Source organism: Hypanus sabinus, chromosome 3, assembly GCF_030144855.1.
Source record: "Hypanus sabinus isolate sHypSab1 chromosome 3, sHypSab1.hap1, whole genome shotgun sequence".
In the NCBI taxonomy this organism is placed as follows: domain Eukaryota; kingdom Metazoa; phylum Chordata; class Chondrichthyes; order Myliobatiformes; family Dasyatidae; genus Hypanus; species Hypanus sabinus.
The window spans coordinates 3,592,894-3,616,016 of NC_082708.1; the positions used below are offsets into that span (position 1 = coordinate 3,592,894).

Here is a 23,123-nt window from a genome sequence, read left to right on the forward strand (position 1 = left end):
TCAACAATCTCTTTGACCCCTACCATTAGGCAGGAGGTACAATAGCATTAGGACAAGAACTGTTAGGATGAGAAACAGCTTCTTCCTCCAGACCATGAGACTACTGAACTCCCTACCACCTCCCAGGTTTCATTATGTATGAAGCACCATTATAAGACCATAAGACATAGGAGCAGAATTAGGTCATCTGGCCCGTTGAGTCTGCTCCGCCATTCCATCATGGCTGATCCTTTTTTTTTCTCCTCCTCAACCCCAGTTTCTGGCCTCCTCCCCGTAACCTTTGATGCCGTGTCCAATCAGGAACCATCAATCTCTGCTTTAGATACACCCAGTGACCTGGCCTCCACAGCTGCATGTGGCAACAAATTCCACAAATTCACCATCCTATGGCTAAAGAAATTTCTCCGCATCTCTGTTTGGAAAGGGCGCCCCTCTATCCTGAGGCTGTGCCCTCTTGTCCTGGACTCTCCCACCATGGGAAACATCCTTTCCATATCTACTCTGTCTAGGCCTTTCAACATTTTAAAGGTTTCAATAAGATTCCACCTCATCCTTCTGAATTCCAGAGAGTACAGGCCCAGAGTCATTAAACATTCCTCGTATGAAACCCTTTCTTTCATTCCTGGAATCAGCATGTTATATGTTTACTTTTCAACTTCTGATGCAAGTTGCACCCTATTATTTGTTAATTTATTTGTGGTAATATTACTTTATGTGTTGTGTGTGAGTTATATATACTGGGTTGTGCACCTTTGTCCAGAGGAACGTCATGCATGTGTACAGTTGAATAATAATATATTGAACTTGAAGGGAAAGATGGGTTGGTGGAGGAGGGGGAAATGAAGCTGGGAGGTGATACGTAGAAGTGGTAAAGGGTTGAGGAGAAAGGAATGTGATAATGGACCATGGGCAAAAGTGAAGGAGGAGGGCTCCGTTCTGGCTCCTTTCTCTTTTCCTCACCAGCCCATTATCTTCTTCTCGTTCCACTCTTGGGGACAAAGTAAGAAGATGGCCGAGGCTAGGTGTGGGGGGAGGTAGGATTAGTTAGAAGCTGGGAGGTGATGGGTGAAAGAGATGAGAGGCTGAACAAGAAGGACTGTTGAGGTGGAGAACTCTGTATCTGAGGTGCTGTCAATGTTTCTGGGCTGGAATAGAAAGGTTCAGAGTTACGTCAGCGCCTGGCAGAAATATCTGGGCTTGTCCATCGTGCCTGTTGACTGAGGTATGGCATCCACAGCATCCCTTCCTCCACAGGCAGTCTCTGAGTGAGGTTACTGCTGCGCTGCGGGAGCGACTCCATCGCTGGCAACAGATCGAGGTGCTCTGCAAGTTTCAAATTGTCAACAATCCTGGCATCAGTGCTCTCCACTCGTTACTGAACATGGATCCCAGCTGGCTTGGACAGAGCAGGTCCACACCAACACATTTCATTCTGACTGATGACCTGGATGACATGGAAGAGGAGCTGGTCACCCCTGTCACACTCCAATGTAAGTAACTAGTCTCGTTAATTACCCCAGGAACTTCAGCACAGACAACCAAGCTAAAGCTCACTCAGCACCACATTCTCCATCTCGCTCGACTCTCCACAACCTTTAGGCCCATCTAGTCTGTGCCTAGTCCCATTGACCTGCCCTCTACACCCCTCCCATCCATTGAATTCCCATTGAATCTGTATCCACCACTTCCAGTGCAGATCATTCTCTAACCATCTTCCTCAACGTTAGCTTGCTCCCATTTTCCTGCATTCCCGTCAGGCAGTGAATTTGGACTAAAATATAGAACAGTGCAGGCCCTTTGGCCATGATGCTGTACTGACCTTTCAACACTTAAGATCAATCTAACCCTTCCCTTCCACATGGCCCTCCATTTTTCTGTTATCCATGTGTCTAATTAAGAGCCTCTTAAATGTCCCTAATGTATCTGCCTCTCCTATCACCCCAGGCAGCGTGTTCCATCCACCCACAATTCTGAGTAAAAATCCTATCTCTGACATACCTCTATACTTTACCCCAGTCGTCTTAAAATTATGCCCCCTCATATTAACCATGTTAATTGGAACATGATATTTGTTCCTTAGTCTGACAGTCACATTCCCCAGCGGAAGGGGTCAAGGGATGCTGCATTCATTGCTCATTTTGGAAGGGCTGGATGCATTACTCTGGGTCTGGCATTGGACCATGGTCAGGCCTGGTGTTCCTGATAAGTAGGACTGAATCATAGAACATAGAAAACCTACAGCACAATACAGGCCCTTCGGCCCACGATGCTGTGCCGGACATGTACTTACTTTAGAAATTACCTAGGGTTACCCATAGCCCTCTATTTTTCTAAGCTCCATGTACCTGTCCAGGAGTCTCTTAAAAGACCCTATCATATCCACCTCCACCACATTGCCGGCAGCCCATTCCACGCAGTCACCACTCTCTGTGTAAAATATTTACCCCTGACATCTCCTCTGTATCTATTTCCAAGCACCTTAAAACTCTTCCCTCTCATGGTAGCCATTTCAGCCCTAGAGAAAAGCCTGTACTATCCACATGATCAATACCTCTCATCATCTTGTACAGGTTCCCCCCGCTATCCGAAGGTAAAGCATTCCCGTGAAACCATTCGTAAGCCGAAATGTCGTAAAGCAAAGAAGCAATTACCATTCATTTATATGGGAAAAACTTTTGAGCATTCCCAGACCCAAAAATTAATCTACCAAATCATACCAAATAACATATAAAACCTAAAATAACACAAGCATTTAATAAAAACAGGAATTATATGATAAATACACAGCCTATATAAGGTATGTACAGTGTAGTTTCACTTACCAGAATCGGGAAGATTGAGTCAAATCGAATTGTAGAAAAAAATCAGCACGTACACGCATGTACACACCTGCCTGCACAAGGCTTCACGGTCATGGTAGTCTTTCTTGGGGTAAACACAAGTTTAAAGCGGGCGTCTTTTCTCGTAGAAGTGAAGTGTCATAAAGCGAATGTTCGGAAAGCGGGGGACACCAGTACACCTCAATCAGATCACCTCGCATCCTCCGTCGCTCCAAGGAGAAAAGGCAGAGTTCACTCAACATTTTCTCATAAGGCATGCTCCCCAATCCCAGCAATGCCCTTGTAAATCTCCTCTGCACCCTTTCTATAATTCCCACATCCTTCCTGTAGTGAGGCAACCAGAACTGAGCACAGTACTCCAAGTGGGGTCTGAGTGGACTCCTATGTAGCTGCAACATTACCTCTTGGCTCTTAAACCTAACGTTTCCTGCCTTAACCACACAGTCAGCCTGCGCAGCAGCTTTGAGTGTCCTATGGACTCGGACCTCAAGATCCCTCTGATCCTGCACACTGCCAAGAGTCTTACCATTAACACTACATTCTGTTGTCATATTTGACCTACCAAAATGAACCACCTCACACTTATCTGGGTTGAATTCCATCTGCCACTTCTCAGCCCAGTTTTGCATCCTATCAATGTCCCGCTGTAACCTCTGACAGCCCTCCAGACTATCCACAACACCTCCAACCTTTGTGTCATCAGTAAATTTATGAACCCATCCCTTCACTTCCTCATCCAAGTCGTTTATAAAAATCACGAAGAGTAAGGGTCCCAGAACAGATCTGTGAGGCACACCACTGGTCACCGACCTCCATGCAGAATATAACCCGTCTACAATCACCCTTTGCCTTCTGTGGGCAAGCCAGTTCTGGATCCACAAAGCAAGGTCCCCTTGGATCCCATGCTTCCTTACTTTCTCAACAAGCTTTGCCTGGGGTACTTTGTCAAATGCCTTGCTGAAATCCATATACACTACATCTACTGCTCAACCTTCATCAATGTGTTTACTCACATCCTCAAAAAATTCAATCCAGCACAGGGAGCCCCAACTGACTGATCATTGGTGAAATTAGTCTGTGTGGGACAGAGCTGCTGACTATTCGACTGGTCAGAGGGGGAACCGATCTGTGGGGTCAGAGGTGCTGTCTGTGTTTGACCAGTCAGAAAGGTAATCTGTCTATAGGGGACAGAGTTTGTACGGTCAGAAGGGAACCGTTTTTGGGGGGTTGAGCTGCTGACTTTCTTTGACCGGTCGAAGGAGGAACCGATCTGTGTGGGACAGAGCTGATGACTGTGCTTGTCCCGCCAGAGGGGGAACGGATCTGTTGGGGATAGAGCCACTGACCATGTTTGGCTGGTCAAAACAGGATGCGATCTGTGGCGGACCGGATGAGATATACCCCAGACTACCAGGACCGGACAATATGTACCCCAGGCTGCTGTGGAAGGCGAGGGAGGAAATTGCTGAGCCTCTGGCAATGATCTTTGCATCATCAATGGATATGGGAGAGGTTTCGGAGGATTGGAGGGTTGCAAATGTTGTTCCTTTATACAAGAAAGGGAGTAGAGATAGCCCAGGAAATTATAGACCAGTGAGTCTTACCTCACTGGTTGGCAAGTTGATGGAGAAGATCCTGAGAGGCAGGATTTATGAACATTTGGAGAAGCATAATATGATTAGGAATAGTCAGCATGGTTTTGTGAAAGGCAGGTTGTGCCTTACAACTCATATTGAATTTTTTGAGGATGTGACTAAACACATTGATGAAGGTAGAGCAGTAGATGTAGTGTATATGGATTTCAGCAAGGCATTTGATAAGGTACCCCATGCAAGGCTTATTGAGAAAGTAAGGAGGCATAGGATCCAAGGGGACATTGCTTTGTGGATCCAGAACTGGCTTGCCCACAGAAGGCAAAGACTGATTGTAGATGGGTCATATTCTGCAAGGAAGCCAGTGACTAGTTGTGTGCCTCAGGGATCTGTTCTGGGATCCTTACTCTTAGTGATTTTTAAAAATGACCTGGATGATGAAGTGGAGAGATGGGTTAGTAAATATGCTGATGACACAAAGGTTGGGGGTATTGTGGATAGTGTGGAGGGCTGTCAGAGGTTACAGCGGGACATTGATAGGATGCAAAACTGGGCTGAGAAGTGGCAGATGGAATTCAACCCAGATAAGTGTGAGGTGGTTCATTTTAGTAGGTCAAAATTGATGGCAGAATGTAGTATTAACAGTGAGTTTCTTGGTAATGTGGAGGATCAGAGGGATCTTGGGGTCCGAGTACATAGGACGCTCAAAGCTGCTGCAGCAGGTTGACTCTGTGGTTAAGAAGGCATACAGTACCTTGGTCTTCATCAACCATGAAACTGAGTTTAGGAGCCGAGAGGTGAGAGGTAACGTTGCAGCTATATAGGACCCTGGTCTGACCCCTCTTGGAGTGCTGTGCTCAGTTCTGGTCGCCTCACTACAGAAAGGATGTGGAAACTACAGAAAGGGTGCAGAAGAGATTTACAAGGATGTTGCCTGGATTGGGGAGCATGTCTTATGAGAACAGGGTGAGTGAACTCAGCCTTTTTTCCTTCGAGCAGAAGAGATTGAGAGGTGACCTGAAAGAGGTGTATAAGATGATGAAGCATTGATCGTGTGGATAGTCAGAGGCTTTTTCCCGAAGGCCGAGATGGCTAACATGAAAGGGCACAGATTTAAGCTGCTTGGAAGTAGGTACAGAGGAGATGTCAGGGGTAAATTTTTTACTCAGAGAGCGGTGAGTGTGTGGAATGGCCTGCCAGCGGTGGTGATGGAGGCAGATACGACAAGGTCTTTTAAGAGACTCCTGGACAGGTACATGGAGCTCAGAAAAATATGGGTAACCCTAGATAATTTCTAAGGTTAGGACATGTTCGGCACAGCTTTGTGGGCCAAAGGGCCTGTATTGTGCTGTAGGTTTTCTATATTTCTGTGACACAGCTACTGATTGTGTTTTACCAGTTGGAGGTGGAATCAATTGAAGGGGAATTGAGCTTTATCCACTTATTTTTTGTAGTCTTTCTGTTCCACGGCATTTGTGTTTGCATATGAGGCTGTGCTGATTGTTTTGTATATTTTCCTGTTTCTTTTCACGGATTGTCTGGGACCAGATATGGCATGGTTAATGGATCACAGAGCCACTGATCGCTCCAGGACACCCCTGGACAATCTGTCAACATGGAGTTCCACTGGTTTGAGATTACATATGTTCTGTTTCTTTGTCACCACTGACACTCACCAATCGCAGGGCATGCTGTACTGCTGTTTACCTCTTTGTTGGTAATGACTGAGCTGCCAGAATGGACAGTGTGATGAAGAGCTTCCCTTCATTCAGGCTAATGGGTCAGGCACCAACCTTTCACAACAGCTAGCTCACTCGCCAAGTCCAGACTGATCCAGTTGACCATTGCTCCTGGGCTCTAGTAGAATCTGAGTTCAGTCATTAAGAAGTCGGGAAAGGAGAAGATGACAGAGATGGAATGATTGGTAAGAGTGGAGATCAACAAAGCTGGTTGAAGAAGGTTTAATGCTATAGTGATAGGAGATTCAGTGGTTAAGAGAACAGACGTGAGGTTCTACGGACAAGTATGAGATTCCTGGAATGTATATAGTCTCCTGGATGCCAGGGACAGGGACATCTCAAATTGAGTCCTCAGCATTCTTAAGTGGGTGGGTGAGCAGCCAGAGGTTGTCGTCCATGTCAGTACAATGGGATGGTAGGAGCAGGTGACAAGGTCCTGCAAAGTGAGTTCAGGGAGTTTGATGCTAAGTTAAAGGACTGAATGTCCGGAGTTATGATCTCAGGATTGCTACCCGTGCCACGTGCTAGTGAGACCAGAACTAGGAAGACCAATCATACAGTTAAATTTGTGGCTAAGGGATTGGTGTAGGAGAGAAGACTCCAGATTTTTCAATCACTGGGCTGTCTTCTAGTCAAGATGGGACCTGTACTGAAGGGATAGTTTGCACCTGTACAGGAAGGTTTGTTAGTACTGTATGGGGGGATGGTGTTAGTTTAAACTAGAGTTGCGGGGGATGGCAACCAGTGGAGAGGTTTTGGAGAAGGTTCTTATGCCCACATACAATGTCAGCAGTGGAAAGGTAAAGGTAGGATTAATGTTCTGAGCTCCATATTTTTCAATGCAGGAAGTATTGTAGGAAATGTGGATGAGCTTTGGGCATGGATCAACATGTGAAATAATGATATCGTAGCCATTAGTGTCTCAGTTGCAGGAGGGGCTGGACTGGCAATTCAGCATTCCGGGATTCAGTTGCCTAGACATGATAGAGCAGGAGGGGTGGTATGGCAGTGCTTCGACAGGACCCACTGGAGAGATCATCAACTGAGGCTATTCTGGGGGATAGAAAGGGATGGCCACATTAATGGGAATATATTATCGACCGCCCAGTGGTCAGCAGGATTTAGAGGAGCAAATTTGTAGAGAGCTTGCACACTGTTGTAAGGAACATCAGGTTGTTACAGTAGGTGATTTTAACTTTCTGCATACTGACTGGGACTCCCATACTGTAAAAGGACTAGATGGGATAGAGTTTGTCAAATGTGTTCAAGAAAGTTTCCTTCATCAGTACATAAAGTCCCAACTAGAGAGAGTGTGATAGTAGATTTCCTGTTAGGGAGTGAGACAGGGCAGGTGTCAGAAGTTTGTGTGGTGCAACACTTTGCATCCAGTGATCACAAGGCCATTAGTTTCAAGATAATTATGCAGAAGGATAGGTCTGGTCCTTGAGTTGAGATTCTAAATTGAAGAAATTATTGAAGTTATAAAATACAGTAGTGAGGACAAATTTTGGAGTATTGTTTGCAGTTCTATTCACCACTTCATATGAGAAATATGGCTACACTGGAGACAGTGCAGACAGTGGCCGGTATGTTGCCCGAGATGGAGAACTTGGTGACACAGGACAAGACAGGATAAAGTCAGCATGGTTTCCTTCAGGGAAAACCCTGCCTGACAAACCTGTTGGAATTCTTTGAGGAGATTACAAATAGGATAGATAAAGGGATGTTGTATATTTGCACTTTCAGAAGGCCTTTGACAAGGTGCCACACATGAGGCTGCTTACCAAGTTAAGAGCCCATGGTATTACAGGAAAGTTACTAACATGGTTAGAACATTGGCTGATTGGTAGGAGGCAGCGAGTGCAAATAAAAGGATCCTTTTCTGGTTGGTTGCCAGTGACTGGTGATGTTCCGCAGGGGCTGATGTTGGGACCAGTTCTTTTTATGCTGTATATCAATGATTAAGATGATGGAATCGATGGCTTTGTTGCCAAGTTTGCAGATGATATGAAGATTAGTGGAGGGGCAGGTAGTATTGAGGAAACAGGTAAGATGCAGAAGGACAGACAGATTAGCAGAACGGGCAAAAAAGTGGCAAATGAAATACAGTGTTGGAAAATACATGGTCATGCACTTTGGTATTAGAAATAAATGTGCGGACTATTTCTAAACAGGGAGAAAGTCCAAGAATCTGAGGTGCAGAGGGACTTGGGAGTCCTTGTGCAGAACACCCTGAAGGTTAACTTGCAGGGAAGTTGGTGGTGAGGAAGGCAAATGCCACGTTAGTATTCATTTCAAGAGGTCTAGAATACAAGAGCAAGAATGTGATGCTGAGGCCTCACTTGGAGTATTTTGAGCAGTTTTAGGCCCCTTATCTTAGAAAGGATGTGCTGGCATTGGAGAGGGTCCAGAGGAGGTTCAGAAGGATGATTCCAGGAATGAAAGAGTTATCATACGAGGAATGTTTGATGACTCTGGGTCACTGGAATTCAGAAGGATGAGGGAGATCTCATTGAAATCTTCCGAATGTTGAAAGGCCTAGACAGAGTAGATATGGAAAGGAAGTTTCCCATGGTGGGAGAGTCCAGGACAAGGGGGCACATCCTCAGGATAGAGGGGCACCCTTTCAAAACAGAGATGCGGAAAAATTTCTGTAGCCCAAGGGTGGTGAATTTGTGGAATATGTTCTCACGTGCAGCTGTGGAGGCCGGGTCGTTGGGTGTATTTAAGGCAGAGATTGATAGGTTCTTGAATGGGCATGGCATCAAAGGTTATGGGAAGAAGGCCGAGAACTGGAATCGAGGAGGAGGAAAAAAAAGGATTAGCCATGATTAAATGGCGGAGCAGACTCGATGGGCCAGATGGCCTATTTCTGCTCCTATGTCTTATGGCATTATGAACTTATGTTATGGGGAGTGATTGAATAGGCTAGGCATGTTTTCCCTAGGCTGAGGGGTGGCCTAATGTAGGATTATGAGAGACATACAGTAAATACTGAATACAAGGTTTAAAGGAAGGAGCTTTAAAGAGCATTTTGAGGGGAAAGTTTTTAGTCAACAGAGTAATTGAAACCTCGAACTTGCTGCCAGACGAGGCAGTGGAATGAAGTACATTCACTGCTTTTCAGAGGCATTTTGATTGGCAGGGGCTAGGTAATGGGCTCAGTTTGGGCAAACGGTGTAGATGGGCAAGTGATGGGCCAAAGGGCCTATTGCTGCAGATTACAACTCTGTCATCATCTCGACGTTAGTTCATTTCTACTTCATAAAGTGAACACTCGGTATGTGCTGCAAAGCCCATTAGATTGCAGGTCATTCCTCAGTGAGGGTGGGTATCGAGCCAGAAGAGCTATGGGCCAGTAGGTGTCTGAGCTCAGTCACTACCTACAGGTACTGAAAGGCAGAGTCCCTCCATGCAACTGATTACCCAGCCCCTTCCAACACCCGCACCTACTTCCTCTGATCTGAAACTAACCTCCGCATCCTGGACACATCAAACCCCCTTTCAGGATCAGTCAGTTTCTCAAAGCATCACTGTATCCGCTCTGCAGGAACTCGTGAGATGAGTTCAGGAAACTGCTGCTGCATCCCGGGAACAGCACTGCTCTCAGTAATATGTGGAGTGATCACTATAGAGGCATGTGTCCAATCTGCTCTCTTCCCTTCTCCTTCAGACCTTCTCAACTCCGACTCACTCTCCCTTCCCTCTCCTTTCCATCCCACCCCCATCTCTCTCTCTGACCTCCGTTCCCTCTTCTACAACTTCCCCTCACACCCATTTCCACCTTCACCTTCCCCCCCCCCCTTCTTTCCACTCTTGTCACAAGCACGTTTGGTCAGTCCCTGAAATGCGGTTGAAGGTGTCCTTGCCACTGATCTAACTTTTTTTTGCTAACAGCTGTCCCTCCACAGCCTGCCCAGTACCACTCCTGTTGTGTGGAAGCTTTTGCACAACCATGTCTAATAATCCTTCAGCTTGCTCCTGTCATTGTTTGCACAGCGTGTTTAGGTCAATAGCAGGGAATTTGCCCCTTTGCCCAAGGTCCTGCTCGCCAAGGGCCAAGGTTGGCTTTGTTCAGCTGACAGCTCCCTGCCCCCCTCAGGCTGCGGTGAGCCACCCAGTTATCTGCTCCTGGCTGCAGCCGAGTGCCCTGCCTCACGGGCACTGGAGACTCCCAGCATTAAGTATTAACTTTGTTTGTCACATGCACAGTGAAACTTCAAAACACCACAAAACGTGCCATTTGCCTCAATGACTGGCACAGTCCAAGGGCTGTCCTGGGGACAGCCCATAATTGTCTCCATTCTTCCGGCATCAACATTGCATGCCCACAACTCACTAGCCCTAACTGGTACAATGAAACCAGAGCACTCAGAGGAAATCCATGTGGTCACGGGGAGAACATACAACTTCCTTACAGACAGCGGCTGGAATTGAACTCCGATTGCTGGCCGTGCACAGCATTACGTTGACTGCTACGCTACTTCTGCTATGCTACTGTGCCACCCTTCACACATCTCCCTTTCCTCCCTCCATATGAATGTGAATTGTTTCCTTTGTTCTAACAGCTTCTTCTCTTCTTGCAGCGTCCCTGAGTGTGCACCCATCTGTGCGCCAACGCCAGGTTGACCCCCAGCATGCTGCTGGCTCACAGAGGTTGGTAGAAGGTTTTAATGCTGGCCAGAGTGAATCTCTTCAGTGGAGCAACAGGGCATCTCTCCGCCGTATGCAAAGCCTTTCCTATGTGTGTCCCTGTTCTGATGTGTTTGGACCTACCTTATCCTCCTCCTGCACTCACTCCTGCTTCCATCACCTCTCCCACTATCCTTCGCTGGAAACCATTCATGACCTCCCCCCTCCTGATGTCACCGCTGGAATCCGTGTGCGAACTCGGAGTCATGGGTACTGCTCGTTTCCTTTTCTTCCTGCCTGCCTGGCTTGCTCTGACCTTCAGCTGCTGTTTAAGATCTCTGATGGTGTGTGTGTGTGTGTGTGTGTGTGTGTCTGTCTGTCTGTCTGTCTGTGTGACTGTGTGACTGTGTCTTTTCACTGTTCACTCACAGAATGTGGGCATTGTCGGTAAAGCCAGCTTATTGTTTGATTGCCGGTGGACTGAGATCAGTGGAAGATCCTTGTGTGCCATGCAAGTCAAGTTTAAAAGAAAGCATGCAGACCAGATGAGGGAGAATCCCAAACACGAGGTTCTGCAGAAGCTGGAAATCCAGAGTGACACACACAAAATGCTGGAAGAACTCAGCAGGTCAGACAGCATCAATAGGAACATCTACAGTCGATGTTTCGGGCCGAGACCCTTCATCGGGCCTAGTCCTGACAAAGGGTCTCAGCCCAAAATATCAACTGTTCTCCCTATAGATGCTGCCTGGCCTGCTGCGTTCCACTAGCATTTTGTGTGTGTTGCTTGAATCTCCAGCATCTGCAGATTTCCTCGTGTTTGTGTTCAAGAATGTTAAGTCGTTTGGTCTTCAAGACAGGGTAGTAAATTGGTTTAGACACTGGCTTGGCAGGAGAAGCCAGAGAGTGGTGGTAGATGGTTACCTCTGATGTGGAGCCTGTGACTAGTGGTGTCGGTGCTGGGTCTGTTGTTGTTTGTGATCAGGATGATGTGTGGGAAACTGGATCAGCAGATTTGTGGGTGACCGAGATTGGAGGTCTAGTGGAGAGGTAGGAAGAATACCAAAGCTTGCAGTGGGATCTGAGGCAGCTGAAAAGATGGCAGATGGAACCTAATGCAGACAAGTGTGATGTGTTGCACTTTGGGAGGACCAGCCAGGGTAGGGCAGTGCATGGTGAGGGGTGGGGCATTGAGGACTGCATTAGAACAGAGGGATCTGGGAATATAGATCTACAATTCCTTGAACACAGCGTCACAGGTAGAGGGGATTGTAAAGAAAGCTTTTGCCACATCGGCCTTCATAAATCAAAGTATTGAGTACAGGAGACGGGATGTTATGTTGAACTTGTACAATACATTAGTGAGTTCAAATGTGGAGTATTGTGTGCAATTCTGGTCACCTTCCTACAGGAAACTTTTCAGTAAGATTTAAAGAGCACGGAGAAAACTTATCATCATGTTGCCGGGACTTAAGGACCTGAGTTATTGGGAAAGATTGGGTATCTTAGGACTGTATTCCCTAGAACATGGAATATTGAGGGGAGATTTGGTAGAGATTCTGAGGGGTATGGGTAGCGTGGATGCAAGTAGGCTGTTTCCACTGAGATTAGAGGAGTTGAGGTTGAAAGATGAAATGTTTTAAGTGGGATATGAGAGGCTAATTTCTTCAGTCAGAGGAGGGGTGGATGCTGATCACTACTTGTGAGGTCGTGCCTGATTGATGTCTAGGTTGTGCTGTATGGACAGGAGTCATGAATGGGGTTGAACATCGTCCAACCTTCAGGAAGCAAACAGCCTCAGTGCATATCCTTTATGAAGCTGCTGAAGATTGGTGTGTGTCTGTTTCTATGCGTATATTTGCACAGGGGACCATCTGTTAAGACCAGAGGGACTCAGCAGGTCAGTCAGCGTCAGTGCAGGGAAATGGACAGTCTCGATCTGAAACGTCGATGGTTCATTTCCCTCCATGTTGCTGCCTGACCTGTGGATTCACTCCTGTAGTTTGGCTTTCAGCTATCTCTTATTCTGGGTATTCCAGGGCTTGTGAGTGTTTGCATCTCTGTATGTATTTGAGTACGTTTGTTATTGACTGGAGTGATTACATTGCTGTTTCTGGATGTTTGGGTGTTATCCAGTCTTGTGGTGGAGTTGGAGTTGGAAATCTTACACAGTTTAGTGTGCACTGGCTGCTGTGTGATTTTGGTTTTATTGTGTGCCTACCCTTGCCATTTTACTCATCTCTAACTCCATTCAATTTCTTACTATTTCCTCTTTCCCTGTCCCTGCTTCAATTAGCCTGGAGACCACAGGATGAGCCCTGGGAGATGGCAGCCATGACTGGGAGAATGTGCATGTGTGTGTAATACCAGCGAGGGTCAGGCCGGGCTCTGAGTCTCCAGAGGCTGTGTGACGTTGTGTCAGCTGGCAGCATAGCAGTTAGTGCGACACTGTTACAGCTCAATAGAGTTTGTACGTTCTCCCAGTGAGCACGTGGGTTTCCTCCCACGGTCCAAAGACGTACCAGTTAGTAGGTTAATTGGTGATTGTAAACTGCCCTGTGATTAGGATGGGGTTAAATAGGTGGGGTGCTGGGTGGTGCAGCACTTCCTCTCTAAACAAAATAAAATAAAAATATTCATTCTCACTCTTTCAATACTGCCCTGTTGCCCCGCCTGATCCTTCTGCATTGAGTGGGTAGGTTCCTGGGCATCTGCTCCTGCACTAATCGCTGTTGCTGCTGGATCTTGAGTCGTCTCACCGGTGAGCCCTGCCTCTGCCACTCTCACCAGGAGCTGATAGTTTCACTTTTCACCTCCTCGTGTCACTCTTTGCCCTCCGGCCTCTCCCTTCATGCTGTTCGCCCCCTTCTGGCTTCCTGTGGCCCTCTCTCGTCTGTTTCACAGTCTTCACTTTGCTTTCCACATTTCTCTGCTGCTTCCTCCCCCCCCAAGGGGAGTTTCTTCACTCAGCTGCCAACGGAACTGGTGGATGCAGGTTTGATTTCAACATTTAAGATCAATTTGGATAAGTACGAGGATGGGTGCCGGTGATGAACTAGGCACATTAACTGAGTGAGCAGAGGGTCACACCAGGCTCTCACTCCCAAGTTCCCAGCTCTCTCCCAGAGATTTATTTCCCAGTTCACCACCTCGGGCTGTTCTCCACCCATCGAACACTACAGCACAGAAACAAGCCCTTCGGTCCATATGATCCACTCTGCCTAGTCTCACCAAACCATAGTCCCCCATATCCCTCCAATCCATGTACTATCCAAATTTCACTTAACTGTTGACATTTAACCCATATCCACCATCTCATTCAACACTCTCACCACCCTCTGAGTGAAGAAGTTCCCCCCATGTTGCCCTTAAACATTTCACCTTTCACCCTTAACCCATGACCTCTAGTTCTAGTCTCACCCAACCTCAGAGAAAAAAGTCTGCTTGCACTTACCTTACCTAAACCCCTAATAATTTTGTTTACCTTTATCAAATCGCACCTTAATCTTCCAAGCTCCAGGAAATAAATTCCTAACCTTAGGTCCTCAAGTCCTGGCAATATCCTTGTAAATTTTCTCTGTACTCCTTGAATCTTATTGATATTTTTCCTGTAGATAGTTGCCCAGAACTGCACACAATAGTCCATATTTGGGATCAATAATATCTTATACAACTTCAACATAACATCTCATCTCCTATACACAATACTCTGATTTATGGTCAATGTGTTATGACCGTATCTACCTGTGACTATTCTCAAGGAGTATGGAACTGTATTCCTAGATCCCTAGGTTGTACCACATTCCTCAGTGCCCTACTGTCCTATCTTGGTTTGCCCTCCCAAAGTGCGACAGGTAAATTCCATTTGCGGCTTCCTGCTGGAGGCCACTGGTTCCTATCAGGAGTTCTGCCTAAGGTAAATCCCCTCTGCCCGACAGCCATTGTCTGCTCCCTGAGTGGAACCAGCACTTTGAGTCTGCTCTGCCATTCCATCATGACTGGTTTACGTTCCCTCTCAATACCACTCTCTTGCTTTCTCCCCATAACTCTTGACACTCTGACTAACCAAAAACCTATCAACCTCCACTTTAAATGTTCCCAAAACTTGGGCTCCACTGCTGTCTGTGGTAATGAATGCCACCTTTTGGCTGAAGAAATTCCTTCTCATCTTTGTTCTGAGAGTGTGCCCTTGGTCCTAACTCCCCCACTATAGGAAACATCCTCTCCCCATTCACTCTTGTCTAGGACTTTCAACATTTGATATGCTTCACTGAGATTCCCCTTCATTCTTCTAACCTCCAACGAGGTAGCCATGTTCTCCCTGATCAGTGAGGCTGAGCCTGGCCTTGCCCCCAGGCTGATGGCGTGGGGTCCTGCGACCTCCAGTGGCTTTGTGTGGGGAGTCACCAAATAACAGTGAATACAGTCGCCTGAGCAAGGTTTACTGCAGCATTCCCCACTGAACCTCCGACCCACGAGACGTCGCTTGTCACAAGTCAGCCGAGTTTCAGTGTGGATTTGTGCATTAAGGAGGGTTGGGATTAATATGTCCCAAGCAAGGAAGAGGTTCTTCAAAGAAACAACTTGGCATTCATTCATAATCTCAAAGTAAGAATTGTAAGGATTTGAGGATTTGTTGTAAGGAGATTGAGGAATTTGTGTTTCAGAATAAAGACACGTGACTATCTGTGCCTGAGAGAGAGGGAGCATGTCCTCTCTGCTCGGTAAGTGGTCTGTGTCAGACTCCCCAAGGTGTGAAGTCACTTTCTTCACACACCCTCCAGTCAGCTAACGTTGTAGCTGAGAGTAAAAGCTGTTGCTTCCTGAAGCATGGCCTCTGGCCGGATTGACGTCCTGTGCCACAGTCCTGATGGATGGTCGGTGGTCAGACAGTTGGCCTCTGCTCTGTGCTGACCATCTCATTTGTGTCGTCATGGGAGATGCACCCTCCCATTCTCCTCCCACAGGGACTTAAACCATTCCGCTTACGGGTGTTAATTAGCATCGTGGCATGAAAGGTGATGTGTGTGGGCCTAATGCACCCTCCCATTCTCTTCCCACAGGGATTTAAACCATTCCGATTCAGAGTCTTCCATTTCTCAGTGCAGTGATCTGCAGCGCCTTCCTGCTTCGTCGGGCTCTCCAGGCAGCCTGCCACACAGCTCCGGGTCACGGTCAATGCTGTCCAAGCCTTCCTGCCTGCTGAAACTGACGGAGGAGATCGCCCCTTCACCGAGCACGGCCTTGGACTTAAATACCCCCAGCCCGAATGGCAGCAGCAAGCAGGGTGACTCACTCAGCAGCATGTACTCCGAGGGCATCTCGGACAGTCCCGTGGGCAGCCGGCCGCCCTACTCCGGCCGAGGTCTGGAGAAGTCAGCCAGCCTGGGTGAGATCCACCGGGGGACCGAGGGGTCGGCCATCAGCCCGTCCGAGTCATCGCGCTCCCTCAGCCCCAGCTCCACTGAGCCTGAGGCCCCGGCTGCCGACGGCAGGAACGGAGCCAAGATCACCAAGATCCCGCAGCTGGCCTCCAGAAAATCCCCGATGGAGGAGGACAGTACATCGACCGGCGAGGAAACGGAGCCCAACCCCGGCAAGAAGAAGCCCGGCTTCAAACTCTTCAAGAAGAAGAACAAATAGACCAGGACGGGCGGGGAAGGCGTGGTGAGCCAGCCGAATCTGAACTGGGAGAGGCCCCACCCAGGCCCTGGCCAAAGTGATTTGTTAGCGGCCTCTGTTCCCAGGGAGTGGATTTTATTTAATCTTATTTATTTTACAGACTGGTGTTCCTATTCCGGTGGCTAGAGCAGTGAGGGCTTCGTGCTGTGTGGGCCCTCCCACCCTCTCCCCAATCTTGCTGCATGCAGTGCTAGTGTCCATCCCCTCCGCGCCCCCAAAGCCTGAGCTGCATCAGACCAGTAATGCACGTGCAAGCTTCCGCAAAAAAACAAAAGCAAAAAACACCCCTCTGGGAGCTTTGACTAACATTTGAAGATGAGTAACCAAGGGAGAAGCGTTTCAGACTAGCCTGGCAGCTTGCTTACCTGTCCTCCGTGGGACATGCCGGTTGGGGGGGTGATCTGCCCTACTCAATCCTCAGCTTTGTTCACTGAAGTTGCAGATTGATGAGCAGTGCTGGAGGCTGCAAAACCCCCATGCTCATACCTCCTCAGGCTGTACTGAATCCAGATCAAGGGTAGGACCCATTGGCTCACCCAGCCATCACCATGTATAATACACACTGTCACTCCCTCACCCTCACTCCCACACTCTCACCCTCACTCCTACACTGTCACTCCCTCACCTCACTCCCACACTCTCACCCTCACTCCCACACTGCATCACTCCTGCACTGTCACTCCCTCACCCTCACTCCCACACTCTCACCCTCACTCCTACACTGTCACTCCCTCACCCTCACTCCCACACTCTCACCCTCACTCCCACACTGCATCACTCCTGCACTGTCACTCCCTCACCCTCACTCCCACACTCTCACCCTCACTCCCACACTGTCACTCCCTCACCTCACTCCCACACTCTCACCCTCACTCCCACACTGTCACTCCCTCACCCTCACTCCCACACTCTTACCCTCACTCCTGCACTGTCACTCCCTCACCCTCACTCCCACACTCTCACCCTCACTCCCACACTGTCACTCCCTCACCTCACTCCCACACTCTCACCCTCACTCCTACACTGTCACTCCCTCACCCTCACTCCCACACTCTCACCCTCACTCCCACACTGTCACTCCCTCACCTCACTCCCACACTCTCACCCTCACTCCCACACTGCATCACTCCTGCACTGTCACTCCCTCACCCTCACTCCCACACTGTCACTCCCTCACCTCACTCCCCACACTGTCACTCCCTCACCTCACTCCCACACTCTCACCCTCCCTCCTACACTGTCACTCCCTCACCTCACTCCCACACTCTCACCCTCACTCCCACACTGTCACTCCCTCACCTCACTCCCACACTCTCACCCTCACTCCCACACTGCATCACTCCTGCACTGTCACTCCCTCACCCTCACTCCCACACTGTCACTCCCTCACCTCACTCCCCACACTGTCACTCCCTCACCTCACTCCCACACTCTCACCCTCCCTCCTACACTGTCACTCCCTCACCTCACTCCCACACTCTCACCCTCACTCCCACACTGCATCACTCCTGCACTGTCACTCCCTTACCCTCACTCCCACACTGCCACTCCTGCACTATCACTCCCTCACCCTCACTCCCACACTGTCACTCCCTCACCTCACTCCCACACTCTCACCCTCACTCCTGCACTGTCACTCCCTTACCCCCCGCACTACCACTTCCTCACCCTCACTCCCCACACTGTCACTCCCTCACCCCCTCACCCTCACTCCCACACTCTCACCCTCACTCCCACACTGCCACTCCTGTACTGTCACTCCCTCACCCCCCGCACTACCACTTCCTCACCCTCACTCCCTGCACCATCACTTCCTCACCCTCACTTCCCGCACTCACTTCCTCACCTCACTCCCAAACTCTCACCCTCACTCCCACACTGCATCACTCCTGCACTGTCACTCCCTCACCCCCTCACCCTCACTCCCACACTGCCACTCCTGCACTATCACTCCATCACCCTCACTCTCTGCACTGTCACTCCCTCACCCCCCGCACTACCACTTCCTCACCCTCACTCCCCGCACTGTCACTCCCTCACCCTCACTCCCACACTGTCACTCCCTCACCTCACTCCCACACTCTCACCCTCACTCCCACACTGCATCACTCCTGCACTGTCACTCCCTCACCCCCCGCACTACCACTTCCTCACCCTCACTCCCCGCACTGTCACTCCCTCACCCTCACTCCCCACACTGTCACTCCCTCACCCTCACTCCCCACACTGCCACTCCCTCACCCTCCGCACTACCACTTCCTCACCCTCACTCCCCGCTCTGTCACTCCCTCACCCTCACTCCCCGCACTGTCACTCCCTCACCCTCACTTCCTGCACTGTCACTTCCTCACCCTCACTCCCCGCACTGTCACTCCCTCACCCTCACTCCCCGCACTGTCACTCCCTCACCCTCACTTTCCGCACTGTCACTCCCTCACCCCCCGCACTACCACTTCCTCACCCTCACTCCCCGCACTGTCACTCCCTCACCCTCACTCCCCACACTGTCACTCCCTCACCCTCACTCCCCACACTGCCACTCCCTCACCCTCCGCACTACCACTTCCTCACCCTCACTCCCCGCACTGTCACTCCCTCACCCTCACTTCCTGCACTGTCACTTCCTCACCCTCACTCCCCGCACTGTCACTCCCTCACCCTCACTCCCCGCACTGTCACTCCCTCACCCTCACTTCCCGCACTGTCACTCCCTCACCCCCTGCACTACCACTTCCTCACCCTCACTCCCCGCACTGTCACTCCCTCACCCTCACTCCCCGCACTGTCACTCCCTCACCCCCCGCACTACCACTTCCTCACCCTCACTCCCCACACTGTCACTCCCTCACCCTCACTATTAATCTCTCTCTAAACCCTCACTATACAGTGTTATTCCCTCTTTAACAGCTTGCTCCACGGTGTTAATCTCTCTTTATCACTCAGTGCACAGTGTTATTCCCTCTCTAACCCCTCGCTCCAGTGTTCATCTCTAACCCCTTGCTCCAGTGTTAATCTCTCTTTAACCCCTCGCTCGTGTTAATCTCTCTTTAACCCCTCGCTCCAGTGTTAATCTCTCTCTAAGCGCTCCAGTGTTAATCTCTCTTTAACCCCTTGCTCCAGTGTTAATCTTTCTCTAACCCCTCGCTCCAGTGTTAATCTCTCTCTAACCCCTCGCTCCAGTGTTAATCTCTCTTTAACCCCTTGCTCCAGTGTTAATCTTTCTCTAACCCCTCGCTCCAGTGTTAATCTCTCTTTAACCCCTTGCTCCAGTGTTAATCTTTCTCTAACCCCTCGCTCCAGTGTTAATCTCTCTCTAACCCCTTGCTCCAGTGTTAATCTCTCTTTAACCCCTCGCTCGAGTGTTAATCTCTCTCTAACCCCTCGCTCCAGTGTTAATCTCTCTTTAACCCCTTGCTCCAGTGTTAATCTTTCTCTAACCCCTCGCTCCAGTGTTAATCTCTCTTTAACCCCTTGCTCCAGTGTTAATCTTTCTCTAACCCCTCGCTCCAGTGTTAATCTCTCTCTAACCCCTTGCTCCAGTGTTAATCTCTCTTTAACCCCTCGCTCGAGTGTTAATCTCTCTCTAACCCCTCGCTCCAGTGTTAATCTCTCTCTAACCCCTCGCTCCAGTGTTAATCTCTCTCTAACCCCTCGCTCCAGTGTTAATCTCTCTCTAACCCCTCGCTCCAGTGTTAATCTCTCTCTAACCCCTCGCTCCAGTGTTAATCTCTCTTTAACCCCTCGCTCCAGTGTTAATCTCTCTTTAACCCCTCGCTTCAGTGTTAATCTCTCTAACTCTTCGCTCCACAGTGTTATTCCCTCTCTAAACCCTTTCTCCACAGCATTATTCCCTCTCTGACCCCTCACTTGACAGTGTTATTCCCTCTCTGGCCCCTCACTTGACAGTGTTATTCCCTCTCTGACCCCTCACTTGACAGTGTTATTCCCTCTCTAACCCCTCGCTCCACAGCATTATTCCCTCGCTAACCCTTTACTCCACGGCATTACTCTCACTCTGCCCTCTCTACTTCTAACCCTGCTCATCAGCCACTGCCAGTGTTGATTTTGGATTCACTCGGCTGTACCTGGGCTAACGTACGCCATGCCTGCACTCCTTCACACTCTCCCCTGGGGTTACTCTGTCCTTGTGCTTGAAAGATTTACTGATCTAATTTTGAAGCCTCTGCCAATAACCGGACTATTTGGAATGTGGGTATTTGTATCCTGGTAACATGAGTGACCCGGGGTGCGAGTTCTCCATGGGACCCTGAGCCCCGCCCCGGGTCAGATCCACCTTTGCTCTGGATTAATTGCGAGCTGCCTGATACGGGGCCCTGACGGCTCCCAAACGTTGTCGCTGACCTGACGTTGCATTTGAAGGGCTACGAGCTGAGAGCTGGTGTGTGTGAGTCTGTTTTCCTCCCTGCCTGCAGTGTCCCTGCCCTCGTCCATGGTGCATGTGTGATTCGAAACATTCAGTGTAGCGTGGCTGCTGTCAGGAAGCCTTCTGTTCTGGGCCAGGCGTGGTGACCCCTGCCGCCTCAGCGGTGACTGAATCTCACTCCAAGCTCTCGAGACACACTTCGAGATGAATGGATCTTCAGTGCGAGGCCGGCTTCTGAATGGAGGGGCAGAGAAGTGGGATAGTCTGCCAACAGATCGGACTGCACAGAACTCGAACCGGGAATCCCGCGCCTGTGCGTACCCAGGGCTCTGCTAATGCACCTTAAGCATTTCGATATGTGTTGTGTGGTTTCCTGAGTGTTTGTGCAGCATGTTTTCTGGGCAGCTCCAGTACTGTGGCCAGTCGCGGTCATGAGGAGAGCTGCTGGTGCTTTACACGTACCAACCCTGTTAAACGTCTTTTCTTTGTAACGGGTGGTTGGGGGTCACTGGTCGGGCTCTGTGGGGGCGGTGCGTTGCTTCCTGTTGTCGTTGCATGCCGAGATGCTGTGTGTATAGACTGCATGCTGAGAGGATCCTACCCGCTCCTTAATCCAGACCGGGGGCTCCCGACTGCCGTGTCCAGCCCTACCGCCCCACCTCACCTGCCCCAGGAGCAAGCCAGGGTTACTCAGAGGGGAGCATGGGTTTAACGGTGTTTGCCACCACATGACCAAAGACCAGCCCTCCCAGTGGCAGAGTAGCACCCTCAGTTTCTTCATCCCTCCCTTCCTCCCACCCACCAGTCAGGACACTTCTCGTGTGACTGTCCGAATCCTCCTCCCCCCCCCCCCCCAGTTCCTGCTGACCACCACTGGGTTCCCTTTCCCCACACCTGACCTCCCTCTGTCTCTGAACCCTCCTGGTACAGACCCTCCCTCACTGTGTTGTAGGCTGTTTCCTGGCCCTCTTCTGCCTGTGTGTGTGTGCGTGCATGTGCGTGTGCGTGTTCTCGTGAAGTTAAAGCAACCTGTGTGGGCACCTGCCTGCAATGTTCCTCTCCTGTGTGAGAGAGTGAGTGTGTGTATGAGTGTGTGTGAGTGTGTATGTATGTGTGTGCGTGTGTGCTCTCGTGAAGTTAAAGCAACCTGTGTGGGCACCTCCCTGCCAGTCCGCAGCCTGCCCGCGGTGTACCTCTCCTGTGTGTGGCATGCCCAGGAGCCGGGAACCCTTCACTGATGCTGTGTGTAATTTTCTAGACAAATGAAATAATTGCCTTCTCAACTTTCAACTGCTCCATCTCATTCTTTTTTTTAAAGAGAAACATCTTTATTGAACAATGGCAAATGATAATTACTGGTCAGCATACCGTGTCCACATAAACTCTGTGCAATACCAGCCCAGTTATCACAGCAGACGATGGAGACGTCCCCACACCCCATACCTCTGACACCCAGTACGGTTTCCACCCCTCAATAATGTCTGTGTTTATTTACTGTTCAAGGGAGTAATGAGATGATGGGTCTGACCCCGGGAGTGTGTGATGGGACGGTGTGGAGGGAGATTCACTCTGTGCCTGACCCCGGGAGTGTGTGATGGGACGGTGTGGAGGGAGATTCACTCTGTGCCTGACCCCGGGAGTGTGTGATGGGACGGTGTGGAGGGAGATTCACTCCGTGTCTAACCCTGGAAGTGTGTGATGGGACAGTGTGGAGGGAGATTCACTCTGTGTCTGACCCCGGGAGTGTGTGATGGGATGGTGTAGAGGGAGATTAACTCTGTATCTGACCCTTTTTTTTACAAAATTCCTTTATTATAAATATTGGTGCAATACAATATATACAAAAGTGACTAACACAATTACTTCACTATAAATAGACAATATACATTAAACCAAAATGTTCCCATCTCTATCAATGATGGCATTTACACCCCGCGGAGCCCAACGGTCCCAGAACACCTCTAAGGTCACCGTGGACTGCACGTGTTCTTTTTCAATATTCACCCGATCACGAACGTACCCCCTAAACATTGCAGGCAGTCTTCCCGGGGAGATCCTCCCGCCACCCGTTTCCAAGACCCACGGATGGCTGATTTCGCCAGCCCCAGGAACAGGTTAACAAGGACATTCTCACCCCTCCGTGACCCCTCCTTACTGGATGACCATATATAAATAGGGTGGGGCTAAAGTGCAACCAGAAGGCGAGAAGCAGCCCACGCAAATACGCAAAGAGAGGCTGCAACCTCGCACACTC

The 23,123-nt window shown here is 49.5% G+C and overlaps 1 protein-coding gene across 2 annotated transcripts in view; it reads left to right on the forward strand.

Annotated features, from left to right (window-relative positions):
• Positions 1 to 17,034, forward strand: part of stim1b (stromal interaction molecule 1b) — a 198,077-nt gene extending 181,043 nt beyond the window's left edge. The window contains exons 10-13 of one of the 2 annotated variants that reach the window (XM_059963541.1): positions 1,255 to 1,490; positions 5,981 to 6,061; positions 10,758 to 10,827; positions 15,867 to 17,034. In XM_059963541.1, the coding sequence (XP_059819524.1) occupies positions 1,255 to 1,490; positions 5,981 to 6,061; positions 10,758 to 10,827; positions 15,867 to 16,446 (967 nt within the window). In that variant the 3' untranslated portion in view covers positions 16,447 to 17,034. The remainder of the gene's footprint in view (positions 1 to 1,254; positions 1,491 to 5,980; positions 6,062 to 10,757; positions 10,828 to 15,866) is intronic. The other variant, XM_059963542.1, reaches the window with a different exon arrangement.
• Positions 17,035 to 23,123: the final 6,089 nt, after the last annotated feature.